The following is a 21,125-nucleotide window of genomic DNA, read 5'->3' as shown; positions in this document are numbered from 1 at the left end:
TGGGCGTCTGAGCCGGGAGCCCTGTTCCCTGGAGGATGAATTGTTCCATTTATCTCGCTCACCTTCTCCCTCCAGCTCCATGGGAGGGGGGTGTGCAGGAATCCGGCTTCTGGGGCCCAGCTGGGTCAGTTCACTTGGTGGGATTAAAATGAGCTTCTGCTGGGATGGGGGAGGGAGGGAACCGAGAACCCAGGTCCATTGGGGAAGCCGCTGAAACAGTGACACTGGTCAGCCCATGGCCTGGCGTTTCTTTTGGCTTTAATTGTCCGGGCTGGTGGGGAGTGAATTCAGCACTGGAGCCGGAGCCGGCTGAGCAGCCCCTGGGCCCCGACTCCTCTGTGTGTCCCCAGAGCAGGGGAAGGAAGGGCAGCACCCCCTGGGAAAGGTCCCTGCTCTGCAGCTCCCCGCCTCCCTCGGCCTCAAACCTCCAGCAGCTGCTGCTCCCCCCTTGCTGGGGAACCCCCCAGTGATTCTGTCCCTGCCCCTGGCCAGGCATCTCCTCTGCTGGGTCCAGGGCTCAGGGCAGAGCCTGGCTCTGAGCGTCCCATTGGCACCGAGACCCCCGATCAGGGGCGTGAACAGGAATAAAAATGAGGCTGCTTTTGGAGGGGCAATTTGTGTGCCCCCCACAGCCAGAAGAGCTGGCTCTGCTCCCCGGAGGAGTTCTGTGCTCTGGCCCCACTGATTCGGAGGGCCCCAGTGCCTACTTCCCCCCTTGCACATGCCCCTGCCCCTGAGGGTCCAGCAGGGTGTGGGGCTGGGAGTGGGGATACTGAGCCGGGCCCCTCACCTGCTACCACCAGCTCCACGGGGTCGCTGGGATATGACCAGGTAAACTGGTACTGTTTGTCGTGATAATAGCAGCAGTAGCTCCCTGCCTCTCTCCGGCTCACGTTGTGAATCAGAATCTGAGCCAGGTTTCCAGCTGGCTCCACGTCCTGCAGCGCGGTCGGGTTTCCATCTTTGTACAGAAGGAACCTCATGTTCTGGTGCCGACCCCAACACCGGACGGTCACAGCTCCCCCCAGGGCAACCCCCCCACTGGGGCGCAGGGAGATGGAGGGTTTGGGGTAGATGAGCTCTGCAGTGAGAAGGAGACAGGCCATGAGATAGACTCGGGCTCAGTCACTGCTCCCCGTCCTCACCGCACGGTCCCAGAGATGGGGCCCCTGGGAGAAAACCCAGCCAGAGGAACCTCTCCGACATCCCAGAGATTCCTGGGAGCTACAACAGAAGCTGCCTAATATCTAGAGCACCCCTCCACACCCGTCTATCTATTTAATGGGGCCCCACATGCTGGGAGCCAGGACGCCTGGGTTCTATCCCTGACTCTGGGAGGGGAGTGGGGTCTAGTGGTTAGATTGGGATAGGGCTGGGAGTCAGAGGTCCTGGGTGTTGCACAAACGTGCTGAGTAAAAGCCCCGGCCCTAAAGCCAAGTCCTGACTATCTAACCAGACACAAGGTGCAGGAGGGATGATTATGTCCCATTTATACAAGGGGAAATGGAGGCAAAGGCAGGTTAAGTGACACCCCAAGGCATGTCCCATCTGCCCAGAGACCCCCATAACGGTCTGGCTGGGCATGGGGCTGGGAGCGAGGACACCGAGCCGGGCCCCTCACCTACTACAATGATCCGCACAATATCGCTGGGATCTGACCAGTTGGGCGGCTCCAATGTGGAACGAGATCGGCAGCTGTAGACCCCTCCGTCTTCCCGTCTGGCCCTGGGGATGGTGAATTCACCCCCGTCCCCAGCAGCATCCAGCTTCCGGATTTCGATTCCATCTTTATACAGAAATAACCTCCTGCCCTCGCACCGACACTGACAGCGGATGGTGACGGCTCCCCCCGGGGCGATCACCCTGCTGGGGCTGACGGAGATGGAGGGTCCGGGCACAGGGAGCTCTGCGTTCACACACAAACAGGAGTGAGATGGGGAGACACAAACCCCTCCCCGTGTGTCTGTAACCTGCACCCAGCCCCAGGGACAGCGCCGGGGTAACAGACACCTCACTGCATCCACAGGGAACCTGTGGGCTGGATTCTGATCTCAGACCCCAGGGTCAATCTGGAGTCACCCCTGACTGCACTGGGAGCAGGGCTGGGTTCTGATCTCAGCCCACCACGAGGGTGACCATATTTACCTATGCTGAATATGGGACACCTGGTAAAATTACTTGTATTCAAATGAGTTCAACAGCCACCAGCCAGAACTACGCAGTACAAACATTCAAATTAACGTCAAGTTGACTGAGCCTGTGTTAAAAATAAATTCTGTGTAGCTGGATTCTTTTTATTGACCTTCATATCTTTAAGGTTTTAGCGTTCACATGGGGAGGGGTGACACACACACCCCTATCCCCACCTACAGGAAGAAGTTACACACACACACACACACACTCCCGTACCCCTCTCTCACACGAGGGGCGGGGGCTGGTGACTGACTGACCCGAACCTCCCTGCCCAGGGCTCTCCGCCCTCCATGCCTGGGTGGGCCTCCGGGGACAGACCCGCCTCTCCTGATACCTGGCACCGTGTCTTCCCGAGGCAACATGAGGGTGGTGAGACACAGGGCCACATGCCGCCTCCCACCCAGATTTCTGCCAGGGTTCACACCGGAGTGTGGCCAGCAGTAGCCTTTTGGCCCTGGGAAGGAGGGAAGGGACGGGAGCTGCTTCCAGCCACTGGAGAGGAGTTGGGGGGAAGGGAAGACCTGTCCCATGTGTTTGCAGACTCATCTCTCCCCCATGGCTGGAAGCAGCTTGTCCCTTCCTGCCCGCACAGTGTGGAAAGGCAGCGAATGCCCCCAGGCTGCTGCTGGCCACCCACATAACCCAGCTGCCTCCTGTTCCCCAGCTACAGCGTGGGCAGGAAGGGGTTACGCCCTAAGGCCGCATTGTGCCCCAGGGCCCAGGGAACCTGCCTGCAGGGGCCTCAGGGAACCCGGCCAGAGAGGGGGCTCAGCAGGGGAGGGTGCCCAGGGGGTGGAGCAGCCCTACGCTCCCTGGGGGCAGAACCCAGGGAGAGGGGGTGGGGGGCAAAGAGGGTGCTAAGCCCCTGCCCAGGGGCTCCTGTGAAGCCTGAAGGTTCAGAGTGTGAATAGGCTGGAAATCGCTTTCCCCCTTCCCATCCTGAACACTAAAGTTTCCCCTGCCCCACAGATACTCACGTCTGGACACCCCGCTCTGCCCGGCCAGCCAGCAGCCTGGAAAGGAGACGGCTCATTAGGGACCAGATCTCAGAGTGACTCAATATTACACCCTGGGCTCTGATCCCACCTCCACCCGCCCACCCCATGGGCACATGCCCTGGTCTCCGATCTCCCCTATGCGCACATGCTCTAGCTTTAGCTGATACTCACCAAGGAAGAGGATCTTGAGAGCAGACGCCATAATAGGGGCAGCGAGGGGCCCCTCAGCGCTGCCACCGATGCCCTGAAGCCCAACTCCACTGACCCCCAAATAAGGAACTCAGCTGGTGGCTCCAGCTACAGGAAGCTGATGATGTGTCTTCTCTTCCTGTGTCCATCACACGTTGTGTCTAATCTGCAGGCAAAATCTAGGGCAGGCAAAGCAAGCAGAGGTCCCTGCAAAACCCAGGAAACCCTGGGCCCATCAGCCTGGCCAAGCATCATGCAGCTCCCAGCTTGTCTATGCCTCTGTGGGGAGAGGGGAGAGGTAACCCTCTGTGCACCCTGCAGCATTCAGGAAGGTGCATCGGGCTGGGAGCCAGGAGACCACAGGGTCTTGTCTTCAATCTTCCACTGACCACTGCAGTAGAACCTCAGAGTTACGAACTGACCAACCAACCACACCCCTCACTTGGAACTGGAAGTGAGCGATCAGACGGCAGCAAAGATCACTTAAAACAAGCCAATACAGAACAGTTCTGTGTTAAACATAAACTGTTAAAAACATAAAAGGGAAGTATAAAAAGGAAGATTTGACAAGGGAAGGAAACTGTTTCTGTGCTTGTTTCATTTAAATTAAGATGGCTAAAAGCAGCATTTTTCTTTGGCATGGTGAAGTTTCAAAGCTGTACTAAGTGTCACCCTCCGGTGCTCGCACACAGCGCTGGGCCGGGCCGGGGCTGCATTAAAGTTGCATCAACTGCCCGGCGAAAGGGTCCCAATGAGCCTCCTTCAATCAGCCCCCTTGTCTCCCAAGGCCCTGACCCCCCTGCTCACCAGCTCCCTGGGAGCCTTTGTCCCCGGCCCCCAGAGCAGGAGGGAGACGAGCGGCAGATACATTGTGAAGCAGGGTCATTCCCACCCCCCTGGCCTGAGCCCCCCACTCCTGCCTGACTCCCTAGCATGTCCCACCTCACAGCCCCCCCACTAGTCATGGCCACCATCTCCCATTGCTTTCCAAGGGAAGGAAGCCCCTGGCTGCCCTCAGTTGACATGGCCACCCCCCTGCAGCCCTTGCAGGGCGGCCATGCTGCCCCTGGCTAAAATGGCCGACGCCTCAGCCTGGAGGTGGGGAACGATCCTGCCCCCCACCCCAGACTGCCTAGAGGGGCAGAGAGAGGAGAAGGGGTGAATGTGGGGTTGGTCCCATAGGCACCAACTCCGTGGGTGCTCCGGGGCTGGAGCACCCATAGGGAAAAATTGGTGGGTGCTCTGCACCCACCGGCAGCCAAGCTCCCCGCCCCGCTCCAGCTCACCTCACCTCCACCTCCTCCCCTGAGCGCGCTGCGTCCCCGCATCTCCTCCCAGCACTTGCTGCCACAAAACATGTGACTCCAAACACCATCTTGTTCCCTGTAATTTTCCATGGGAGAACGATGGGTTTCCCTTCACTTGGCAGAAGCTATAAAAGGCCCTGGAGACGTCTCCATTTTGCCTCTTTCCTGCTCACACCTCTGGACTATGAACTTATACTAATGGGAGCATCTAACCTAGGGCCTGAGGGCCTTCCAGTTATTTGGAAACAACCAGAGACTTAACAAGCCAGAAGTTTATTCCATCACTGCTACAAGCCTAATAAGACCATAAGAACGGCCACACTGGGCCAGACCAAAGGTCCATCTAGCCCAGTATCCTGTCTTCCAACAATGGTCAATGCCAGGTTCCCCAGAGGGAATGAACAGACCAGGGAATCATCCAGTGATCCATCCCCTGTCACCCATTCCCAGCTTCTGGCAAACAGAGGCTAGGGACACCGTTCCTGCCCATCCTGGCTAATAGCCATTGACGGGTTCAGTCACAGAGACCCCCTTGAGACTGTCATCTGATGTGCTGAGACTACCTCTGAGCCCATTTTCCCTGCCAGCTTGGGACTCCAGACCACTGCCTTGTTGAGCCAGACACACCAGCCAGCTGCAAACACGGACCCAGGTATCGTCCATGCCCTCAAAGCTACAGACTTTAACCAAAAACTGCTCAGCAGGTCACCTATCACCAGCACCCAGACACCCAGCTCCCAATGGGATCCAAACCCCAAATAAATCCATTTTAGTCTGTATAAAGCTTATACAGGATAAACTCATAAATTGTTCTCCCTCTATAACACGGATAGAGAGATATGAACAGCTGTTTGCTCCCCCAGGTATTAATCCCTTACTCTGGGTTAATTAATAAACAAAAGTGATTTTATTAAGTATAAAAAGGAGGATTTAAGTGGTTTCAAGAAATAACAGAGAGAACAAAGTAAGTTACCAAACAAAATAAAACAAAACCCACAAGTCTAAGCCTAATACATTAAGAAACTGAGTACAGGTAAATCTCACCCTCAGAGATGTTCCAATAAGTTTCTTTCACAGACTAGACTCCTTCCTAGTCTGGGCCCGATCCTTTCCCCTGGTACAGCCTGGTTAGCTCCAGCTCCAGTGGTAACTAGGGGATTTCTCATGACTGGCCGCCCCCTTTGTTCGGTTCCACCCCCTTTTATAGCTTTGGCCCAAGGCGGGAATCCTTCGTCTCTCTGGGTTCCCACCCCTCCTTCTAAATGGAAAAGCACCAGGTTAAAGATGGATTCCAGTGTCAGGCAGGCAGTGGAGGCTCGCAGGAAAACAGAGCCATCTACAGCCAATTGTCCTAGTCAATAGGAGCCCTCAACATGCTAAAACACCATTAATGGCCCATGCTTTGCATAATTACAGTAGGACCTCAGAGTTATGCTATATTTCTAGTTTCAGTCCCAGGCTGTCTTGGCTTCTGCCAAACCCAGCCAAGCAGGGCGCGCTGAGGAAGGCTGGGATGTTACCCGCTGCCCCCCACGTCCTGGCGGTGCCCAGGGCCCAGCCAGATGCAGCAGGACGTCTATGGGGGGGGAGGGTCAGGGGTCCCCTGAGCCCCAGTGGGGGGAAGGGAAGAAAGAGCAGAGGGAATTCTGGGTAATGCTCACTCCTATTGCCAGGGGGACGTCATGCGGCCCAAGAAGGGGGGGTTATTGCCCCAGGACTCAGGCACCCAGCTGGGCCCAACTCCACAGCCAGGTCCCCCAGATCCTGCCCCCACCCCTGGGATGCCCCCAGCAGCTTCCGTGCAGCGACCTGCAGGGCAGGAGGTATCAGAGCAGCTGGGGGTCAGGTGGTGAGGGAAGGGTGGGGGTTGCTCCCCCCAGTGTCTGGGCCCATGCGCCAGGAGTCACTGCCCCCATCCCAACCAACCAGGCCCAGCTCCCGGGGTGGCTCCTTGGGCACCACGAGCCTGTTTCCAGGGCTGGTTCTACGGTGAGTCCCCGCTCCCGGTACCCAGCCCGGCTGGCGCAGTTCCAGGCTGGGTTGGGTTGGTTCCCCCCGCGGTCGTGCTGCACCTGCTCAGCCTGGGTTTGAAGGGCTCCTTGCTGCTGTCCAGGGTTCATGTCAGGCTCCATGAGCCCTGGGAGTAAGGGCTACGCCGGGTCCCCCAGGATCACTCTGGGCATTTCAACACCCCCCACTGGAATCTTCTGGTGTGGAAAGAAAGTCCCTGCTTGCAGCTTTCTGTCCAGGCCGGTGTTCCTGACGCTGTGAGCGTCATGCTCCTTCCCAGAGCACCCTGCGCTGGGGTCAGTGAAACACCCACAGTGACCCACAGATGCCTGCAACACCCTGGAGAAGTCCCCCTTCCTACTGATGGGTCCGTCGCAAGATGGTCCGGGGCAAAAATTGGAACCTGCGTTCCCTCTATCGCCGCGCCGCAGTTAGGGAATCCCATTGCGCAAAGCCCCTCCGCTATTTCACGCACATTGCCGAGAGTCACGGTCCTTCGTAGCGAGGTGCGATTAAAGGCTCCGTGCGCTAGTGTTAATGCGGCACCCGCGGTCGACTTCCCCACTTCCCGTGGATTCACGACTGACCGGGAGCAGTCTGGAGTCGCCAGCGTCCACAGAGCGCTCGCCGGGCGCTTCTCCACGAGAGGTGTCTCTCATCTGGGTGTCCTTGCGCCGCAGGGCTGGGGCGAGCTCCACACGCAGGCCCAGGGAGGGGGCTTCCCGCATCTGACCGTTCTGTAGCCGCGGTTCGTCGTCCCAGACCGGGCAAGTGGTAACTGCAGATAGTGGGGGTGGGGGGGCGCAAAGATGCCCCCACCACCACCACAGCCACGGTCGGCTTCCTGGTGACTGCCAAGGCCCCTCCAGCAACATCCTCGTGACCATGGCGCCTGGGCGGTCGCCCACCTCCCCCACACTTAAGGCTGGTCCTGCCAGGGTCGTCCTTCGGGAAAATGATGCCCTAGGCGAACATGTATTTTGGCACCTTGGCCCCTGCTCCCTCCCCCAGCCCCACAACCTCCATATCACCCCTGGGCCCCGCTGCCTCCCCCCACCATTGCCCCGACTCCCTGAGCTCCCTTCTGCACATCCAGGCAGGCTACTCCAGACCAGCACTCGAGCAGGTACATACATTTCCCTGCTGGACTAATACTCAGTTCACCAGACCCGTGTCACCCGTGAAGAGGAGTTATTCTCACGGGGGCCGTGCAGCTGCCGGGCGAGGAAGCGGGGGACTCAGCCGGCTTCCCAGGCCCCCTCTGGCAGAGAGCTGCGCTGCCAGCCCGGCCTCACTTCCCGGCTCTGGGCAACGCCTAGTGGGTCTCAGCGGGAGCGTCGCTGCTGGTGCCTTTCCCACGCACAGGCCAACTCGCACCCTGGCAGAAATCTGTGGGGGGCCATGTGACCCCGCGTGCCCCCCACACACACGTCGCTTATCCCAGACCTGCATAACAATGTGATCCCACCATTCAGCGCTTGTTTCCCGAGCCCCAAAGCGACGCTCCACCGTGTGCAGCCGCTTCCTGAATGCCAGGAGGAACCTGGTGTTGTTTCTTTCCATGGCACACAGCAGCTCGGGCAGCTCTGGTTCCTGTTCAGACTGGGAGCTCAGGACATACAGCCTGGCCAGCCGCTCTGCGTTCACAGCAGCAGAGAGCCGGGCGGGATCCATCCTTTCGCACAAGGATGGCAGGTGCACCGGAAACAGGGACCGTTGGAAAATGCTGCGAAACGCAGTCGGAACAGCAGGGGATGCTGGGACAGAAAATAATGCACCACGGAACACTGAGCCTGCCCCCATGACACGCTGCGATCCCCCCCCCTGCCTTCCCACCAGTCCTAGATGGAGAAGGTGCCGAGTCGCACGGTGGGATAGCTACCCACAATGCACTGCTCTCACTGTCGACGCTGGAGCACCAAACGTGGACGCGCTCTGCCGGCAGAGGAAGCGCAGTGTGAACGTGCAATAGCGATGTTATCATGGCGCTTTTTGTCGACAACACTCTGTGGTGTAGACAAGGCCCAACCGTCAGAGGAGCGAAGCTCTGGAGCAGCCTCCCAAGGGACCTAACAGGTTTTAAGACTGAGCGTGAGACGTTTCTGGAGGGGACGGGATGAGGAGACATCCCACAACGGCATGGAGCCGATCGGCGACTGCTGGCAGCAAATCTCTCCAACGGCCGGAGACGGGACACTCGCTGGGGAGGGCTCTGAGTTACTACAGAGAATCCGTCCCCAGGTGTCTGGCTGGTGGGTCCTGCCCACATGCTCAGGGTCTAACTGGTGGCCGTATCTGGGGTCAGGAAGGAATTTCCCTGCCCCAGGTCAGATTGGCAGAGACCCTGGGGGGGTTTTACCTTCGTCTGCAGCCTGGGACGCGGGGCACTGGCAGGTTTAAACTAATGTCAATGGTGGATTCTCTGTAACTTAAAGTCTCTAACCCATGATTTGAGGCCGTCAGTGACTCAGCAGGACGCTGGGGGTCTGCTACAGGAGGGGGTGGGTGAGGATCTGTGGCCTGCGATGTGCAGCAGCTCAGACCAGATGATCAGGATGGACCCTTCTGGCCTTAAAGTCTGTGAGTCAATGAGTCTGTCGCACCCTGTGGGCCGGCACCCCACGACTGCGGGGGACTCTCACCGCGGGGCCCCCCAGTTCACGTTGATCGCGGCGTACATGCTGGACTGGGCTGGCTCCGAGGCAGGGGGCTGGCCCCCCCGCTTGGCCTGCAGCACCTGGTTGTCCAGCTCGGCGTAGGTGAGTCCGTCGGCACCAGGGTTGGGCTCCTGAGGGTGGGAGGGGAGAGAGTGACTGGAGTGTGTGTGTGTGTGTGTGTGTGTACCAACCCCCACCACACACACACATGCACACAGACCAGGGCTTGTCCCCTCCAGCAGGGAGTGACAGGGACACACACACACACACACACACACACGCACCCCTCTGCAATCCCAGCTGGCGATCCTGTGATGAACTGGGAATGTTCTTAATGTTTTCTCTGAATACGGTGTGAGTGCCTCAGTTTCCCCAAAGCATTTCTTAGGTATCTAGGTGGGGGGATCAGGGTGTAATTGTTGCAGAGCCCAAGAAGGCCCCTGTGATGGTGTCTGCACAGAGAATGGTCGACACTCTGTCTCCTGGCAACTGATGGCCTGGCCCCCCATCTCTGCAAAGGTGCCAGCTGAAGGTGCTGGAGAACAAAGAGATCAGGTGACCTCCTGGCCCGGGAAAGAGACAAAGCCTAGAGGAGGGGCTGGAGGCTGAGTCAGTTTGGGAGCTGGCTGGGGACGAGGAGTGAAGTGCAGACGTGGGGGTCTGGCTCACTGCCCCCCAGAATGGACCCGGCTGAGGGGTCCGGTTCGCGGTACCTACAAGCTCTGTGTTAGACCCTGATCCTGTCGTTTAATAAACCTCTGTGTTACTGGCTGGCTGAGAGTCACATCTGACTGCGAAGTTGGGGTGCAGGACCCTGTGGTTTCCCCAGGACCCCGCCTGGGCGGACTCGCTGGGGGAAGCGCACGGGGGGGCAGAGGATGCTGAATGCTCCAAGGTCAGACCCAGGAGGTGAAGCCGTGTGAGCTTCTTGCCCTGCAGACAGTCTGCTCCAAGGGAGAGGAGGCTCCCCAGAGTCCTGCCTGGCTTCACAGGGAGCAGGTCCAGAGCATCGCCCGGGGACTCCGTGACTGATCCCATAAGCCCCTCCCAGCAACCCGACTCCCACCCCAAAAGACTGAGTTTGCCAGATCAGGTGAGTGGGGTCCATGCAGGTCAGGGTTAGGGGTCAGGCCCCATGGGGGAACAGGGGACACTTACCAGGGTCTGCGGCTCTTTCTCGTCATCGATGGAAGAGTCTGCGGAACAGAGACACCCGCTGAGCTGAGCTGCACCCCCGGCCGGCCCAGAGCAGAACCCCACACTCAGCTCCGACCCCTCCGTCCAGCCAGGGGGGTCAGAGCCCGGCAGAGCCACCCCTCCCCCACCCCACAGCATGGGCCAGGGTCATTAGTCCCGTGTTACAGAGAGGAAAATTGAGGCACAGAGATGGCAGCAGAGTCTAGGGGGTTATGGCGAGGCAGGGGGGCTGGGAGTCAGGATGCCTGGGTGAAGTGAAGGGGGGACACACAAACTCCAGGCCGCGGGGGGAGAAGGGGGGACACACAGAGGGAGTCCCTGAACTAGAGGGGGATGGGAGGGGGACCCCCCCCCCAGGAAGCTGGTGGGGATGGAGGCAAGAAGCTCCGCTGACACCGGCTACCTCTGGGACCCTCTGCTTAGTGCCGCCCAGCAGGAGCTGTAAATCAGGCCCCGCCCCATGTGGGTGGAGCCCCCACAAGCCCCGCCCCTCTCCAGGGGTCCTGCCCCACCCTGGTACCCCCTTGGGTGTGTTACTCACAGATGGAGTCTTGCTGATCCGGGGCCTTCAACACCCCCAAGGGGCTGGTGCTAAAAGGGAGAAAATCCACTTGTAAATGTCATAGCCCCCCATCCGCAGGGAGATTCCCCATCACACCCAGAGAGTCCCCCACCCTGCCTCACGGAGCAGCCGAGCTGGGGAGCTGCTGGACAGGGAGAGGCAGAGGCTGGAACAGAGGAACAGCTGGAAGCTGCATGGGGGGGGTGTCACTGCTTTCCGGGGTGGGTGGTGGGTGGGGGTGGTGTGACTCCAGCTGTCCTGGGGTCAGGCCCAAAGCATCTCTGAGGCGTCCTGGCCCCCACCCCCCACTCCCCCCAGAGCCGGGAAGAGAATCCAGGAGCCCTGTGACCCCGGCAGGTCCATTGGGAGGGGGGAGGAGCCAGGTTCCTACCTGCTCAGTCTCGGTGCGGCTCCTTTTCCTGCAGAGGGACACAAACCAGAATCACCCATGAGCCGACTGAGAATCACCCACTGAGCTACGGTGTTGTGCTGCCCCCTGCTGGTCCGGCCCAGCCCAGCAGGGATCCAGTCCCAGCACCCGGCCACTCACCCCCACAGGGCAGCAGGATAGGGGGTCTGGGGGGGTCCCCTCTGCGGCTGGTGCTGAGCCTGGATCCCTGCTGGGCTGGGCCGGACCAGCAGGGGGCAGCACAACACCGTAGCTCACTGGCTCTAAAAATATTTTTATTGATGATCCTTTTCACACAGCAAACCTCTGAGTGCGACTCCCCTTATATATTAAAAAGTTTAATTTATTTGTATTTATATATTTAACGCCATTATAAATGCTGGAGGCAAAGCGGGGTTTGGGGTGGAGGCTGACAGCTCATGACCCCCCCCCCTGTAATAACCTTGCCACTCCCTGGGGGGTCCTGACCCCCAGGTTGAGAACCCTGCCATAGCAGGCAGGAGCCTGATCCACAGGCCGGTCAGCTCCCCTGGCACCCCATGAACCTGAGAGGCTCGGTGCTGGTGGCTCTTTCTACAGGGACCCCCTGGCCTGGTGCTGAGATGCAGCCACCTCTGGGGAGGGGTGTGGGGACTGGTTAAATGCAGCCCCTCTGGGGCGGGACAGCTGTGGGCACAGGGATTACCCAGGCAGCAGAACGCCCTGCTGAGCCCCCGACCCCACCCATAATTGGCTTTCCAGGCACAGTCCCCCAGCCAAGCTGTGACCCCACCCCACCCTGCTTAGCGGCAGGTTTAACCCTTCCCTCGCTGGGCGGGGCACTCACTGGCTCGGGTTTTTCTGAAGCAGACGAAGGCCACAAGGACGAAGAGGAGGATGGCGGCCGCTGTGCTCACCCCGGCGGTGATGGCCCAAGTCAGAGCCAGTGGTTTTGATTCACCTGGGAAACAGCAGTAGGCTGTGAGTGGCTGGTCTGTTCCCCCCGGCCCCCAGCCCCTCCCACCCCCGGCAGTGCCCAAGGGGCTGGGACACCTCAGGGTGCAGGCAACAGAAAATTCTATGGGGAGGATGTTGGGGGGTCCTGGGGAATCAAGTGGGATCAGAGCCAGCAAGATTTGGGGGATTGGTTGCGTTGGGGGTGCTGGGCTGCAGGGGGTAGGTCGGGATCCATGGGGGGTGCTGGGCTGCAGGGCATGGGGGGCTCAGTAGGGGTCGCTCTCCCCATCGGTCAGGGCTGGCCCCACTGCCCCAGCACAGCGCTAGGGGGCGCTGTCTGATCCAGCCTGGCCGTCATTTCTAAGGCATTTCACCCCCTTCCTCATGGCCACACCGGCTCAGGCCAATGGGCCCATCTAGCCCGGTATCCCGCCCGCCTCCCATGATGGCTGCTCCCGGCGGCTTCGCAGGAAGCTCCAGGCCCCTCCCCCCGCCCATGGCCACTGATGGGCCCAGCTGCCCCCAGAGGAAGCCTCCAGCTGCCCAGTTAGTGGCGGGTTCGTGTCCGAGCAGGAGGCTTCGCTCCCCTCCCAAATCCGTCTGCGGGGGGGGGCAGGAGTCACTGCCCCTGAGAACAGCCTCCATCCCTCCCCTTGGGCAACCACTGGGGGAACCTGCCCCATAATCTGAGACTCAGTAGATTCCCCCCCAGCCCCGGTACCTGGCCCCGCGCTGCCCGGGAGGGTGGGAGCTGGTGCTGCTCCAGGCTGGGCCGAGTCGGTTCCCCCTGCGGGAATAGAACCAGCGTCTGTCAGGGCGGAGGGAGGGGCTGAAACACCGACTCAGAGATCGCCCCCCACCCTTCGCGACCAGTGGTGGATCAGATGCCGGGCGAGCAGGCCGGGCTAAGCCCCAGCACCCCGACCCTGGTCCCCCGCAGAAGCACGGGGGAGTGGGAAGCGGGCAGGGGAAGCCTGAGCACCGGGACAGCAGGAGGTCTCGCTACCTGCAGGGGTCTCAGGGCTGGGGGAGCTCTCAGGAAGGAAGTCAGCAAGGCATCTTTATCCCCATTCTACAGGGGGAAACTGAGGCACAGACCGATTCACTTTCTTTAGTGAGCTCCCAGGGGCAGGGACTCTCTTCACTCTGTGTTTATGCAGCACCCGGCACAATGGGGCTCTGATCATGATGTGGCCCCTACATGCTCCCCCAACACAAGGGCTCCAGCACCATTGAGGCCAGCATTTGCAGAGGTCTCCACTAACTGTGGGCATCTCAGATTGTGGGCACGTGGCCTGAGATTCCCCCAAGATTGAGGCCCCCCCCCTCCCAAGGAAGGACACTTCTTAAAACCGCGATGTGCTCCCATGACACAGAGTCTGTGGCCGCGCCAGGAGCTGGGCCAGATCTCCTGGGTCCCAGCCCAGCACCGTGTCCACCAACCACTGATTCTCCTGCAGCCCCTGCCTCATTCAGCCCCAGCCGGGGCACTGCCTGGGACGGGGCCTAGAGAACAGAGGCGATGGGATCACGGGATTAAATAGCGACTCCCGGTTCCTACGCACAAGGGGCAGCGTTAAAGTAGCCTCCCTGCCCCGAGTCTCCAGGGGCTGCTGCTCCCCCTGGCTGGGGAACCCCCCAGTGACTCCGTCCCCACTCCCCAGCCGGGCGTCCCCTCTGCGGGGTCAGGGCTCAGGGCAGAGCCTGGCTCCGAGTGTCCCATTGGCACCGAGCCCTCGTGAGGGTCTGGCTGGGGGAGGGGCTGGGAACGGGGACGCTGAGCTGGGCCCCTCACCTCTCACCACCAGCTCCACGGGGTCGCTGGGGTACGACACGGCGAACGGCTCCGATCTGCTGTGATAGGAGCAGCTGTAGCTCCCGCCGTCCTCCCGGCTCATGGCGCTGATGGGAAACACAGCCTCCAACCCGACCGAATCCACAGGTGGGAAATGACGTCCCTCTTTATTCAGCACAAACCTCATGCCCTGGCGCTGGGCCCGACACCAGACACTCCCGGCTGCCCCCAGGGAGACCCCCCCGCTGGGGCTCAGGGAGATGCTGGGTTTGGGGTAGCTGGGCTCTGCAGTGGGAAGCAGACAGGCCGTGAGACACAGGCCCCGTCACTCACTCCTGGGGCCCGTCCTCACCACGCGGCCTCAGTGGTGGGTCAGACCTGGCGGCCCTGGGGACGGGCTCCTGGATCCCTTTCCACAGGGGCCAGAGTTTCCCCTCAGCCCTGGGCTCACAGCATGAGACACGGAGCCACCCCAGCCCCTGGGGCCCAGAGTTCTGCTCCCCGGCGGGTGACAGGCCAGGACAGTCTCCAGGGTCCATTCACTCCCTGGCTTCTCTGCGGGGAGGGCTGGGAGCCAGGACTCCTGGGTTCTTTCCCTGGCTCTGGGAGGTGTGAAAGTAGAATAAATTATCTTGTTAAAATAGAAAGGATTAAAGAAATGCTGTATGTACCTTTAAGCAGAAATAAATGTTGAAATACAGGTGTCAGGAAGAGAAACATTAAGGCATAAACAATGAGTCCACTTAAGCTAATGGTGGAACATTAACCGGAGATTGGTAGAAGTTAGTAAGGAAATTAACTATGTATCTAGCCTCCGGTGAACTTGTCAGTTCTGCTTTCTTTGTTATCTTGTCAAGTTTGCACCCTTTTTATCTGTATAAAATAAGGTAGTGTGGGTCTTGCCTGGTGCTCACATTCTCTGGGTGTTATTAGCAGAGCCACTGTGCTAATAAAACAGAGTGGTCTGACAAACTGTGAGTCCTGAGCCTGACTTTAACAGAGGGGAGTGTGGTCTAGTGGGGAGAGCAAGGAGGATTGGAGCCAGGACTCCTGGGTTCTGTCCCTGGCTCTGGGAGGGGAGTGGGGTCTAGTGGAGAGAGCAGGGGGCATGGGGGCCAGGACTCCTGAGTTCTGTGCACAGCACCACCACTGACTTGTAGGGGACTGTGTAAGTCTCTACTGTACACTGAGGTTTATAACCTTCAGCTCCGCCCATCACCCCCTAACTGATGTGTTGCCTGGGAAAAGCCCCCTCCCCGCTGGTCTGCAGCTCCCCCTGGGGGCAGGGATCCCCCCTTCCTCTGCCCCAAATCTCCAGCAGCTGCTTCTCCCCCCCAGCTGGGGAACCCACCAGAGACTCCGTCCCTGTCCCTGGCCGGGTGTCCCCTCTACTGGGCCCAGGGCTCAGGACAGAGCCTGGCTCTGAGCGTCCCATTGGTGCAGAGACCCCCCTTAGGGTCTGGCTGGGTATGGGGCTGGGAGCAGGGCCACTGAGCCAGGCCCCTCCCTCACCTCCTACAATGATCTCGACGGGGTCGCTGAGATATGATGAGTGACTCTGTTCCGTTATGGAGCGATAGTCGCAGGTGTAGCTCCCTCCATCTTCCCAGCTGACACTGGGGATGGGAAATTCAGCCACGGTCCCATTAGGCACCGTCTGCACCTGCATGTTCGGGTGTCCAGGTTTATGCAGAATGACCTCCACGCCCAGGAACCGACCCTCACAGCGGATGGTGACGCTTCCCCCGAGCGCCACCACCCTGCTGGGGCTCACCGAGATGGTGGGTTTGAGAAATTCACGCCCTGCTTTCAACAGGAGACAGAAGTTAAACAGAGGAGACACAGCCCACCCACCCACCCCCCGCCTCCCCTCCACCCCATTTCAGTCCATCTGTCATTCGGCCTCTCTAGGAGTCTGTCCCCTACCAGGGTTGGCACTGCCTGCCCATGGGGCTCGGGGGCAGGGGGTTCACCCAGATGTAGCTCAGGACCCGGCTGCATGAGAGATCACCTGCCCCACCCGGCCCCACCTTAGGCCAGCCAGGGGGCCTGACCTGTGGCCCCCCAGCAGCTCTGCCCTCTACCCCGTGGTTGGAAATAGACAAGGCCGGCTCTGACTTTTTTGCCGCTTCAGGCAGGGGCGGCTCTAGGAATCCGGCCGCCCCAAGCATGGCAGCATGCCACGGGGGATGCGCTGCCGGTCGCCGGTCCCGCGGCTCTGGTGGAGCTTCCGCAAGCATGCCTGCGGGGGTCCACCCGAGCCGCGGGACCAGCGGACCCTCCGCAGTCATGCCTGCGGGAGGTCCGCTGGTCCGCGGCTCCGGTGGACCTCCCGCAGGCATGACTGCGGAAGGTCCGCCAGAGCCGCCTGCCACCTGCCGGCAAAATGCTGCCCCAAGCGCACGCTTGGCGCGCTGGGGTCTGGAGCCGGCCCTGGCTTCAGGTGGCCCCACGCGAGCGCTGCACCACCTGAAGCCCCGCCCCCAAGTGCCGCGCCGCGCCGCCTGAAGCCCCGCCCCCCCGAGTGCCGCACCATGCAAGCCCCCACCCCTCTGAGCGTCGCACCGCCCAAGCCCCCCCCGTGCCATGATGCCGAAGCCCCGCCCTGCCGAGCACCACACCACCCAAGCCCTGCCCCCCCGAGCACCATGCCGCCCAAAGCCCCCCCACGAGCGCCGTGCCGCTGAAACATGCCCCCGCTCAGTGGAAACAAAAACAAACCAAAAAAAACCCTCCAGCACCACCCCGCCGAACCAAAAAAAACCCGAGTGCCGCCCCACCCCAAGGTGCCACCCCAAGCACATGCTTGGTCGGCTGGTGCCTGGAGCCGGCCCTGGAAATAGAGTCTGTGACCGGAGGGAGACGTGTAGATAAATCTCTGCATTAGGCATCTTCACATAACTTTCCTACGACTTTGTATTGTGCCTCTTCATATAACCTGGTACGGGGTTTATCCCTGTGTGACCCCTGTTTTCATACAACTTTGTATCAAGTCCTTTGATATGGGAACTTTCTATCAAATCCTTATATAGAGACTTTGTATTGTGCCTCGGTATAACGTTATAGCCCCTAAGGATAGGTCAGGCAGAAGAAAAATGTCTTTTCCCCAGGAGTAGAATAAGATCTGCCCCCTTTTCATCAATTGCCCTGTTGAATGGACGAGGTGTGAATGAGGAAGGCAGCACCTCCAGGCAGCTGCACCCCTTGGAGAGGGGATGGGAGCCAGACCCAAGGACAGTAAAACTTGTCAAGGGGGCTCATTAAAGATCAGACATCCTGAGGCCCTCGGGAGTTAGGAGCCAGCACCTTCTTTTGAAAACATCCCCCTCTTTGAAAATAAATGTGGCAGCATTAAGACAACCCCCAGAAGGAAGCGCCACGGGTGACTGACTGACACAGACGCAGAGTTTGCATCTGGTGCAGATTTGCATGAGAGGGGAGCTGCTATAACTGGGAGGGGTCTTGCAGAGGACCCCGGGTCTCGTCTTGTCGACATGGGGCCATCGATCCGGATCGGCAGAAGCCCGGCTCCACCCCCCATCTAACACACCTGGCCAGTGCAGTTAAGGGGAGCAACTGGTTGGTAATAACAACAAGACGGAGTGTGCTTGTGTGTGTGTGTGATATAGATCAGATGCATATGATACAGTGTTAATTAATACATGTACGTTAATTAATAAATGTGGCGCTTTGCCTTATCCCCCCTGAAAAGACCCTGTGAAATACTTTAAGTACAACATGACCCAAAGAGGTCGGGGTGCGCGATCACCTGCCTACCGAGGTGCTAAGGGAGTAATGAGGGGGGAGGGAGAGCTCAGTGGTTTGAGCATTGGCCTCCTGAACCCAGGGTTGTGAGTTCAATCCTTGAGGGGGCCATTTAGGGAACTGGGATAAAAATCTGTCTGGGGGTTGGTCCCCCTTTGAGCAGGGGGTTGGACTAGAACCTCCTGAGCTCCCTTCCAACCCTGATCTTCTGATTCTATGACTGGCCGGATGGCACTCAGAGCGCCCTGGTCCTTAGCCAGAGCCAGCGAGGGATGTGGGACCTCCCGAAGGCGGGAAAGTGAGGCGCTGAGGGTAGAGCTCAACAGAGCTGGGCCGGAGCCTCCACCCCAAAGCGGGGAACCTGAGGCCCCACCAGCCAGGGCTGTATCCCCCAACCCAGCAGCTGAATTCCAGACGGAGCTGCAGGAGGATCCCTCCCTGGAGAAGCTGAGGGCCCTGGCTGGCCACAGCGGTGCAGGGTCCCAGGGGGAGGACCGCCAGGAGAGATTCCTGTGGGCGATGGGATTCCTGTGCTGGTTTGGGGCAAATTGAACCTTGGAAAGCCAGGAGGCAGTTGGTGGCTCCCAAGAGGTACCGCCGCAAACTTGGCCCAGGATATCCCCCTGTCAGGGCATCCAGCACACCAGGCAGAGGCTGCTGCAGAACTTTTACTGGCCTGGGGTCTTTGACGCTGTCCGACAGTATTGCAGGTCCTGTGACTCCTGCCAGAGGGTGGGGAAGGCCCGGGACAAGGGGAAAACACCGCTGAGACCTTTGCCCGTCATACAGGAGTCTTTCCAGAAGGTGGCCATGGGGCCCCTCAGCAGGGTGACCCGGGCAGGGAAGAAACACATCCTGGTGGTAGTGGATTTCGCTACGTGCTACCCTGAGGCGGTGGCCTTGTCCTCTATCGAGGCAGACGCCGTGGCAGATGCGCTGCTGGCTATTTTCAGCAGAGTGGGGTTCCCCGAGGAGGTCCTTACAGACCAGGGGTCTAACTTCATGTCCACCCTGCTCCAGTGCTTGTGGGAGAAATGTGAGGTCCGAGACACTTAGGCCTCAGCCTACCACCCTCAGTCCAACGGGCTGGTGGAGAGGTTCAATGGGACCCTAAAGATGATGCTGAAAACATTTATGGACCAGCACCCGCAGGACTGGGATAAGTATTTACCCCGCCTGCTGTACGCATACAGGGAAGTGCCCCAGGAATCCACAGGGTTCTCCCCTTTCGAGTTGCTGTACGGGAGGAGGACGAGGGGGCCCCTGGACTTGATGAGGGCCGAGTGGGGGGGAAACCTAGCCAGGGCCCAGAGGAAGCAGAAGGTCTGGTACGACCGCTCAGCACGTGCCCGCTCCTACGCTACCGGGGAGCAGGTGATGCTCCTCCTCCCCGTGAGGAAGAACAAGCTGCCTGGGACGGCCCCTTCAAAGTCATCAGGCAGGTAAAGGAGGTGGACTGTGTAGTCAAGGCCGTCCCTACCCATACGCAGCTGCGCAGGGCACCAGGAAAGCTATGTGCTGCTCCAGCCCCTGTTCTGCCTCTTCCCTCCCTTGTTCTGCCCCAGCTCCACCCCCTCCCCATGGCCCCCGCCCCTGCTCCGCCCCCGCCTCGCCCCTTTTCATCCCGCCTCGCCCCCACTCCACCCCCTCCCCAGGCCTTGGGAACCGGGGGGGCTGTGAGTGCAGGGGAGGGTGCTGGAGGGTGGATCGGGGTCTGGGGGAAGATCTGGGGGTGGGGGTGGATCTGGGGGGTTCTCCCCCATGGCTGCACTGACCAGGAACATTTCGGTTCCCCCAGGGGAATCCAGAGCCCACGGACAGGCCCTGTTAGCGTTTGTATGAGCTGACACAAAGCCACGTGTCGCCCCCCAACCCCGATCCTCACAACGTGGGGATGGTTCCCGTCTGCTTCACCAGACCCCGGGGGCCAGATTCAGCTGCTAGTTACTCTGGAGTGGGGGGGCGAGTGGCACAGAACAACGGGGCCGGGTCTGAGCTCACAGGGGGAGTCTGGGTTGAGTTTGGGGGAACATTCAGGGCTCAGTTCCTCTTTTCCCCACCCCATGCATCCCCTCCCCCATCGTTGATGTTACCCTCCTCCCCACAGACTGATACTCACCTCCCCACGCCCTGCTGTGCCCGGCCAGACAGCAGCCTGGAGAGGAGACAGCTCATTAGTGACCAGATCCCAGAACAACTGGATCCTACGTCCTGGTCTCAGATCCCCACCCCTCCGTGGGCACACAATCTGGTCTGAGATCCCACCCCCCTCCCACCCATGGACCCACGCCCTGACTGTCCCCAATACTCACCGAGGAGGAGGACGGTGAGAGCAGACGCCATGATGGGGCAGTGGGGGGCCCCTCAGCGCTGCCACCAACACCCCAGTACTGAGCTCCACCGAGCCTGAGACCCGAGTGCGAGCAGAATGAGGAACTGCGCTGGGGGCTGCAGCCCCAGGGGGCCCGTGATGCGCTCGGCCCCTTTCTTCTACATCAGATGATTCCTCTGCAATCTCCAGGCCAAATCTACCACGCTCAAAGCAAAGCCAGCTCCCTGCAGTGCCCAGCAAACCACATCCCCTCCTGCAGCTGCCCAGCCGTCGCCATCACCTCCCAGCCCCACACAGGAGCTGCCCAGTCCAGAGACCAGCTGGGAATGGGGGAATCTCAGGAGGCATCAAGAGGTGACCAGGCTGCCCTGACCTTTTCCAACAGGCCCGTCTAGCCTCCCTGGAGCAGCAGCTCAGAGCAGAGGAGGGCCCCCCACACACACACTGTGCCCCCCACGGAGCGACCCTCTCCCATGGAGCGGAGCAGAGGTTCCTTCCTGACCCAGCTGGGCCCAATTCCCACCCTGGAGCATGAGGGTGGAGGGGCCTGGCCAACCTCCTTCTCGGGTAGTGTCGCTGCAGACGCAGTTCTTAGCGCAGTGGTGTGAGACAGAGGCAGGCCAGAGGGGTGTAGGGCTGGGAGGGGTTGTGGTTTCCGGCACCTGTAAGGGGGGGTGAATGTAGCGGTAAATTTAGACTCTGAGTTGTTAAAGGAGGAACGGAGGAACCAGTAAATCTGTGAAAAGGGGAAGTCTGCCCAGAGCCGGCGCGCGCT

The 21,125-nt window shown here is 60.0% G+C and overlaps 2 protein-coding genes across 2 annotated transcripts in view; both read right to left on the bottom strand.

Moving 5' to 3' along the window:
- LOC123350011 (immunoglobulin superfamily member 1-like) overlaps positions 1-8,371 on the bottom strand; it is a 127,296-nt gene extending 118,925 nt beyond the window's left edge. The window contains exons 1-4 of the mRNA XM_044988345.1: positions 8,176-8,371; positions 7,263-7,475; positions 1,622-1,906; positions 844-1,081 (exon numbers count right to left, since the gene is read on the bottom strand). Of these exons, the coding sequence (XP_044844280.1) occupies positions 844-1,081; positions 1,622-1,906; positions 7,263-7,475; positions 8,176-8,371 (932 nt within the window). The remainder of the gene's footprint in view (positions 1-843; positions 1,082-1,621; positions 1,907-7,262; positions 7,476-8,175) is intronic.
- Positions 8,372-11,084: 2,713 nt separating this feature from the next.
- LOC123350010 (leukocyte immunoglobulin-like receptor subfamily B member 4) lies at positions 11,085-16,085 on the bottom strand. The gene is made up of 6 exons (XM_044988344.1): positions 15,766-16,085; positions 14,254-14,538; positions 13,180-13,245; positions 12,349-12,462; positions 11,505-11,532; positions 11,085-11,142 (listed from the first exon to the last, which is right to left on the bottom strand). Exons 1-6 carry the CDS (start codon positions 15,920-15,922, stop codon positions 11,085-11,087), a joined length of 708 nt encoding a protein of 235 aa, XP_044844279.1. The 5' UTR covers positions 15,923-16,085.
- Positions 16,086-21,125: the final 5,040 nt, after the last annotated feature.

This window comes from Mauremys mutica, chromosome 15 (assembly GCF_020497125.1).
Source record: "Mauremys mutica isolate MM-2020 ecotype Southern chromosome 15, ASM2049712v1, whole genome shotgun sequence".
Classification (NCBI taxonomy): domain Eukaryota; kingdom Metazoa; phylum Chordata; order Testudines; family Geoemydidae; genus Mauremys; species Mauremys mutica.
The sequence above is the reverse complement of the archived record's forward strand: the minus strand, read 5'-3'. Positions and strand labels throughout refer to the sequence as shown.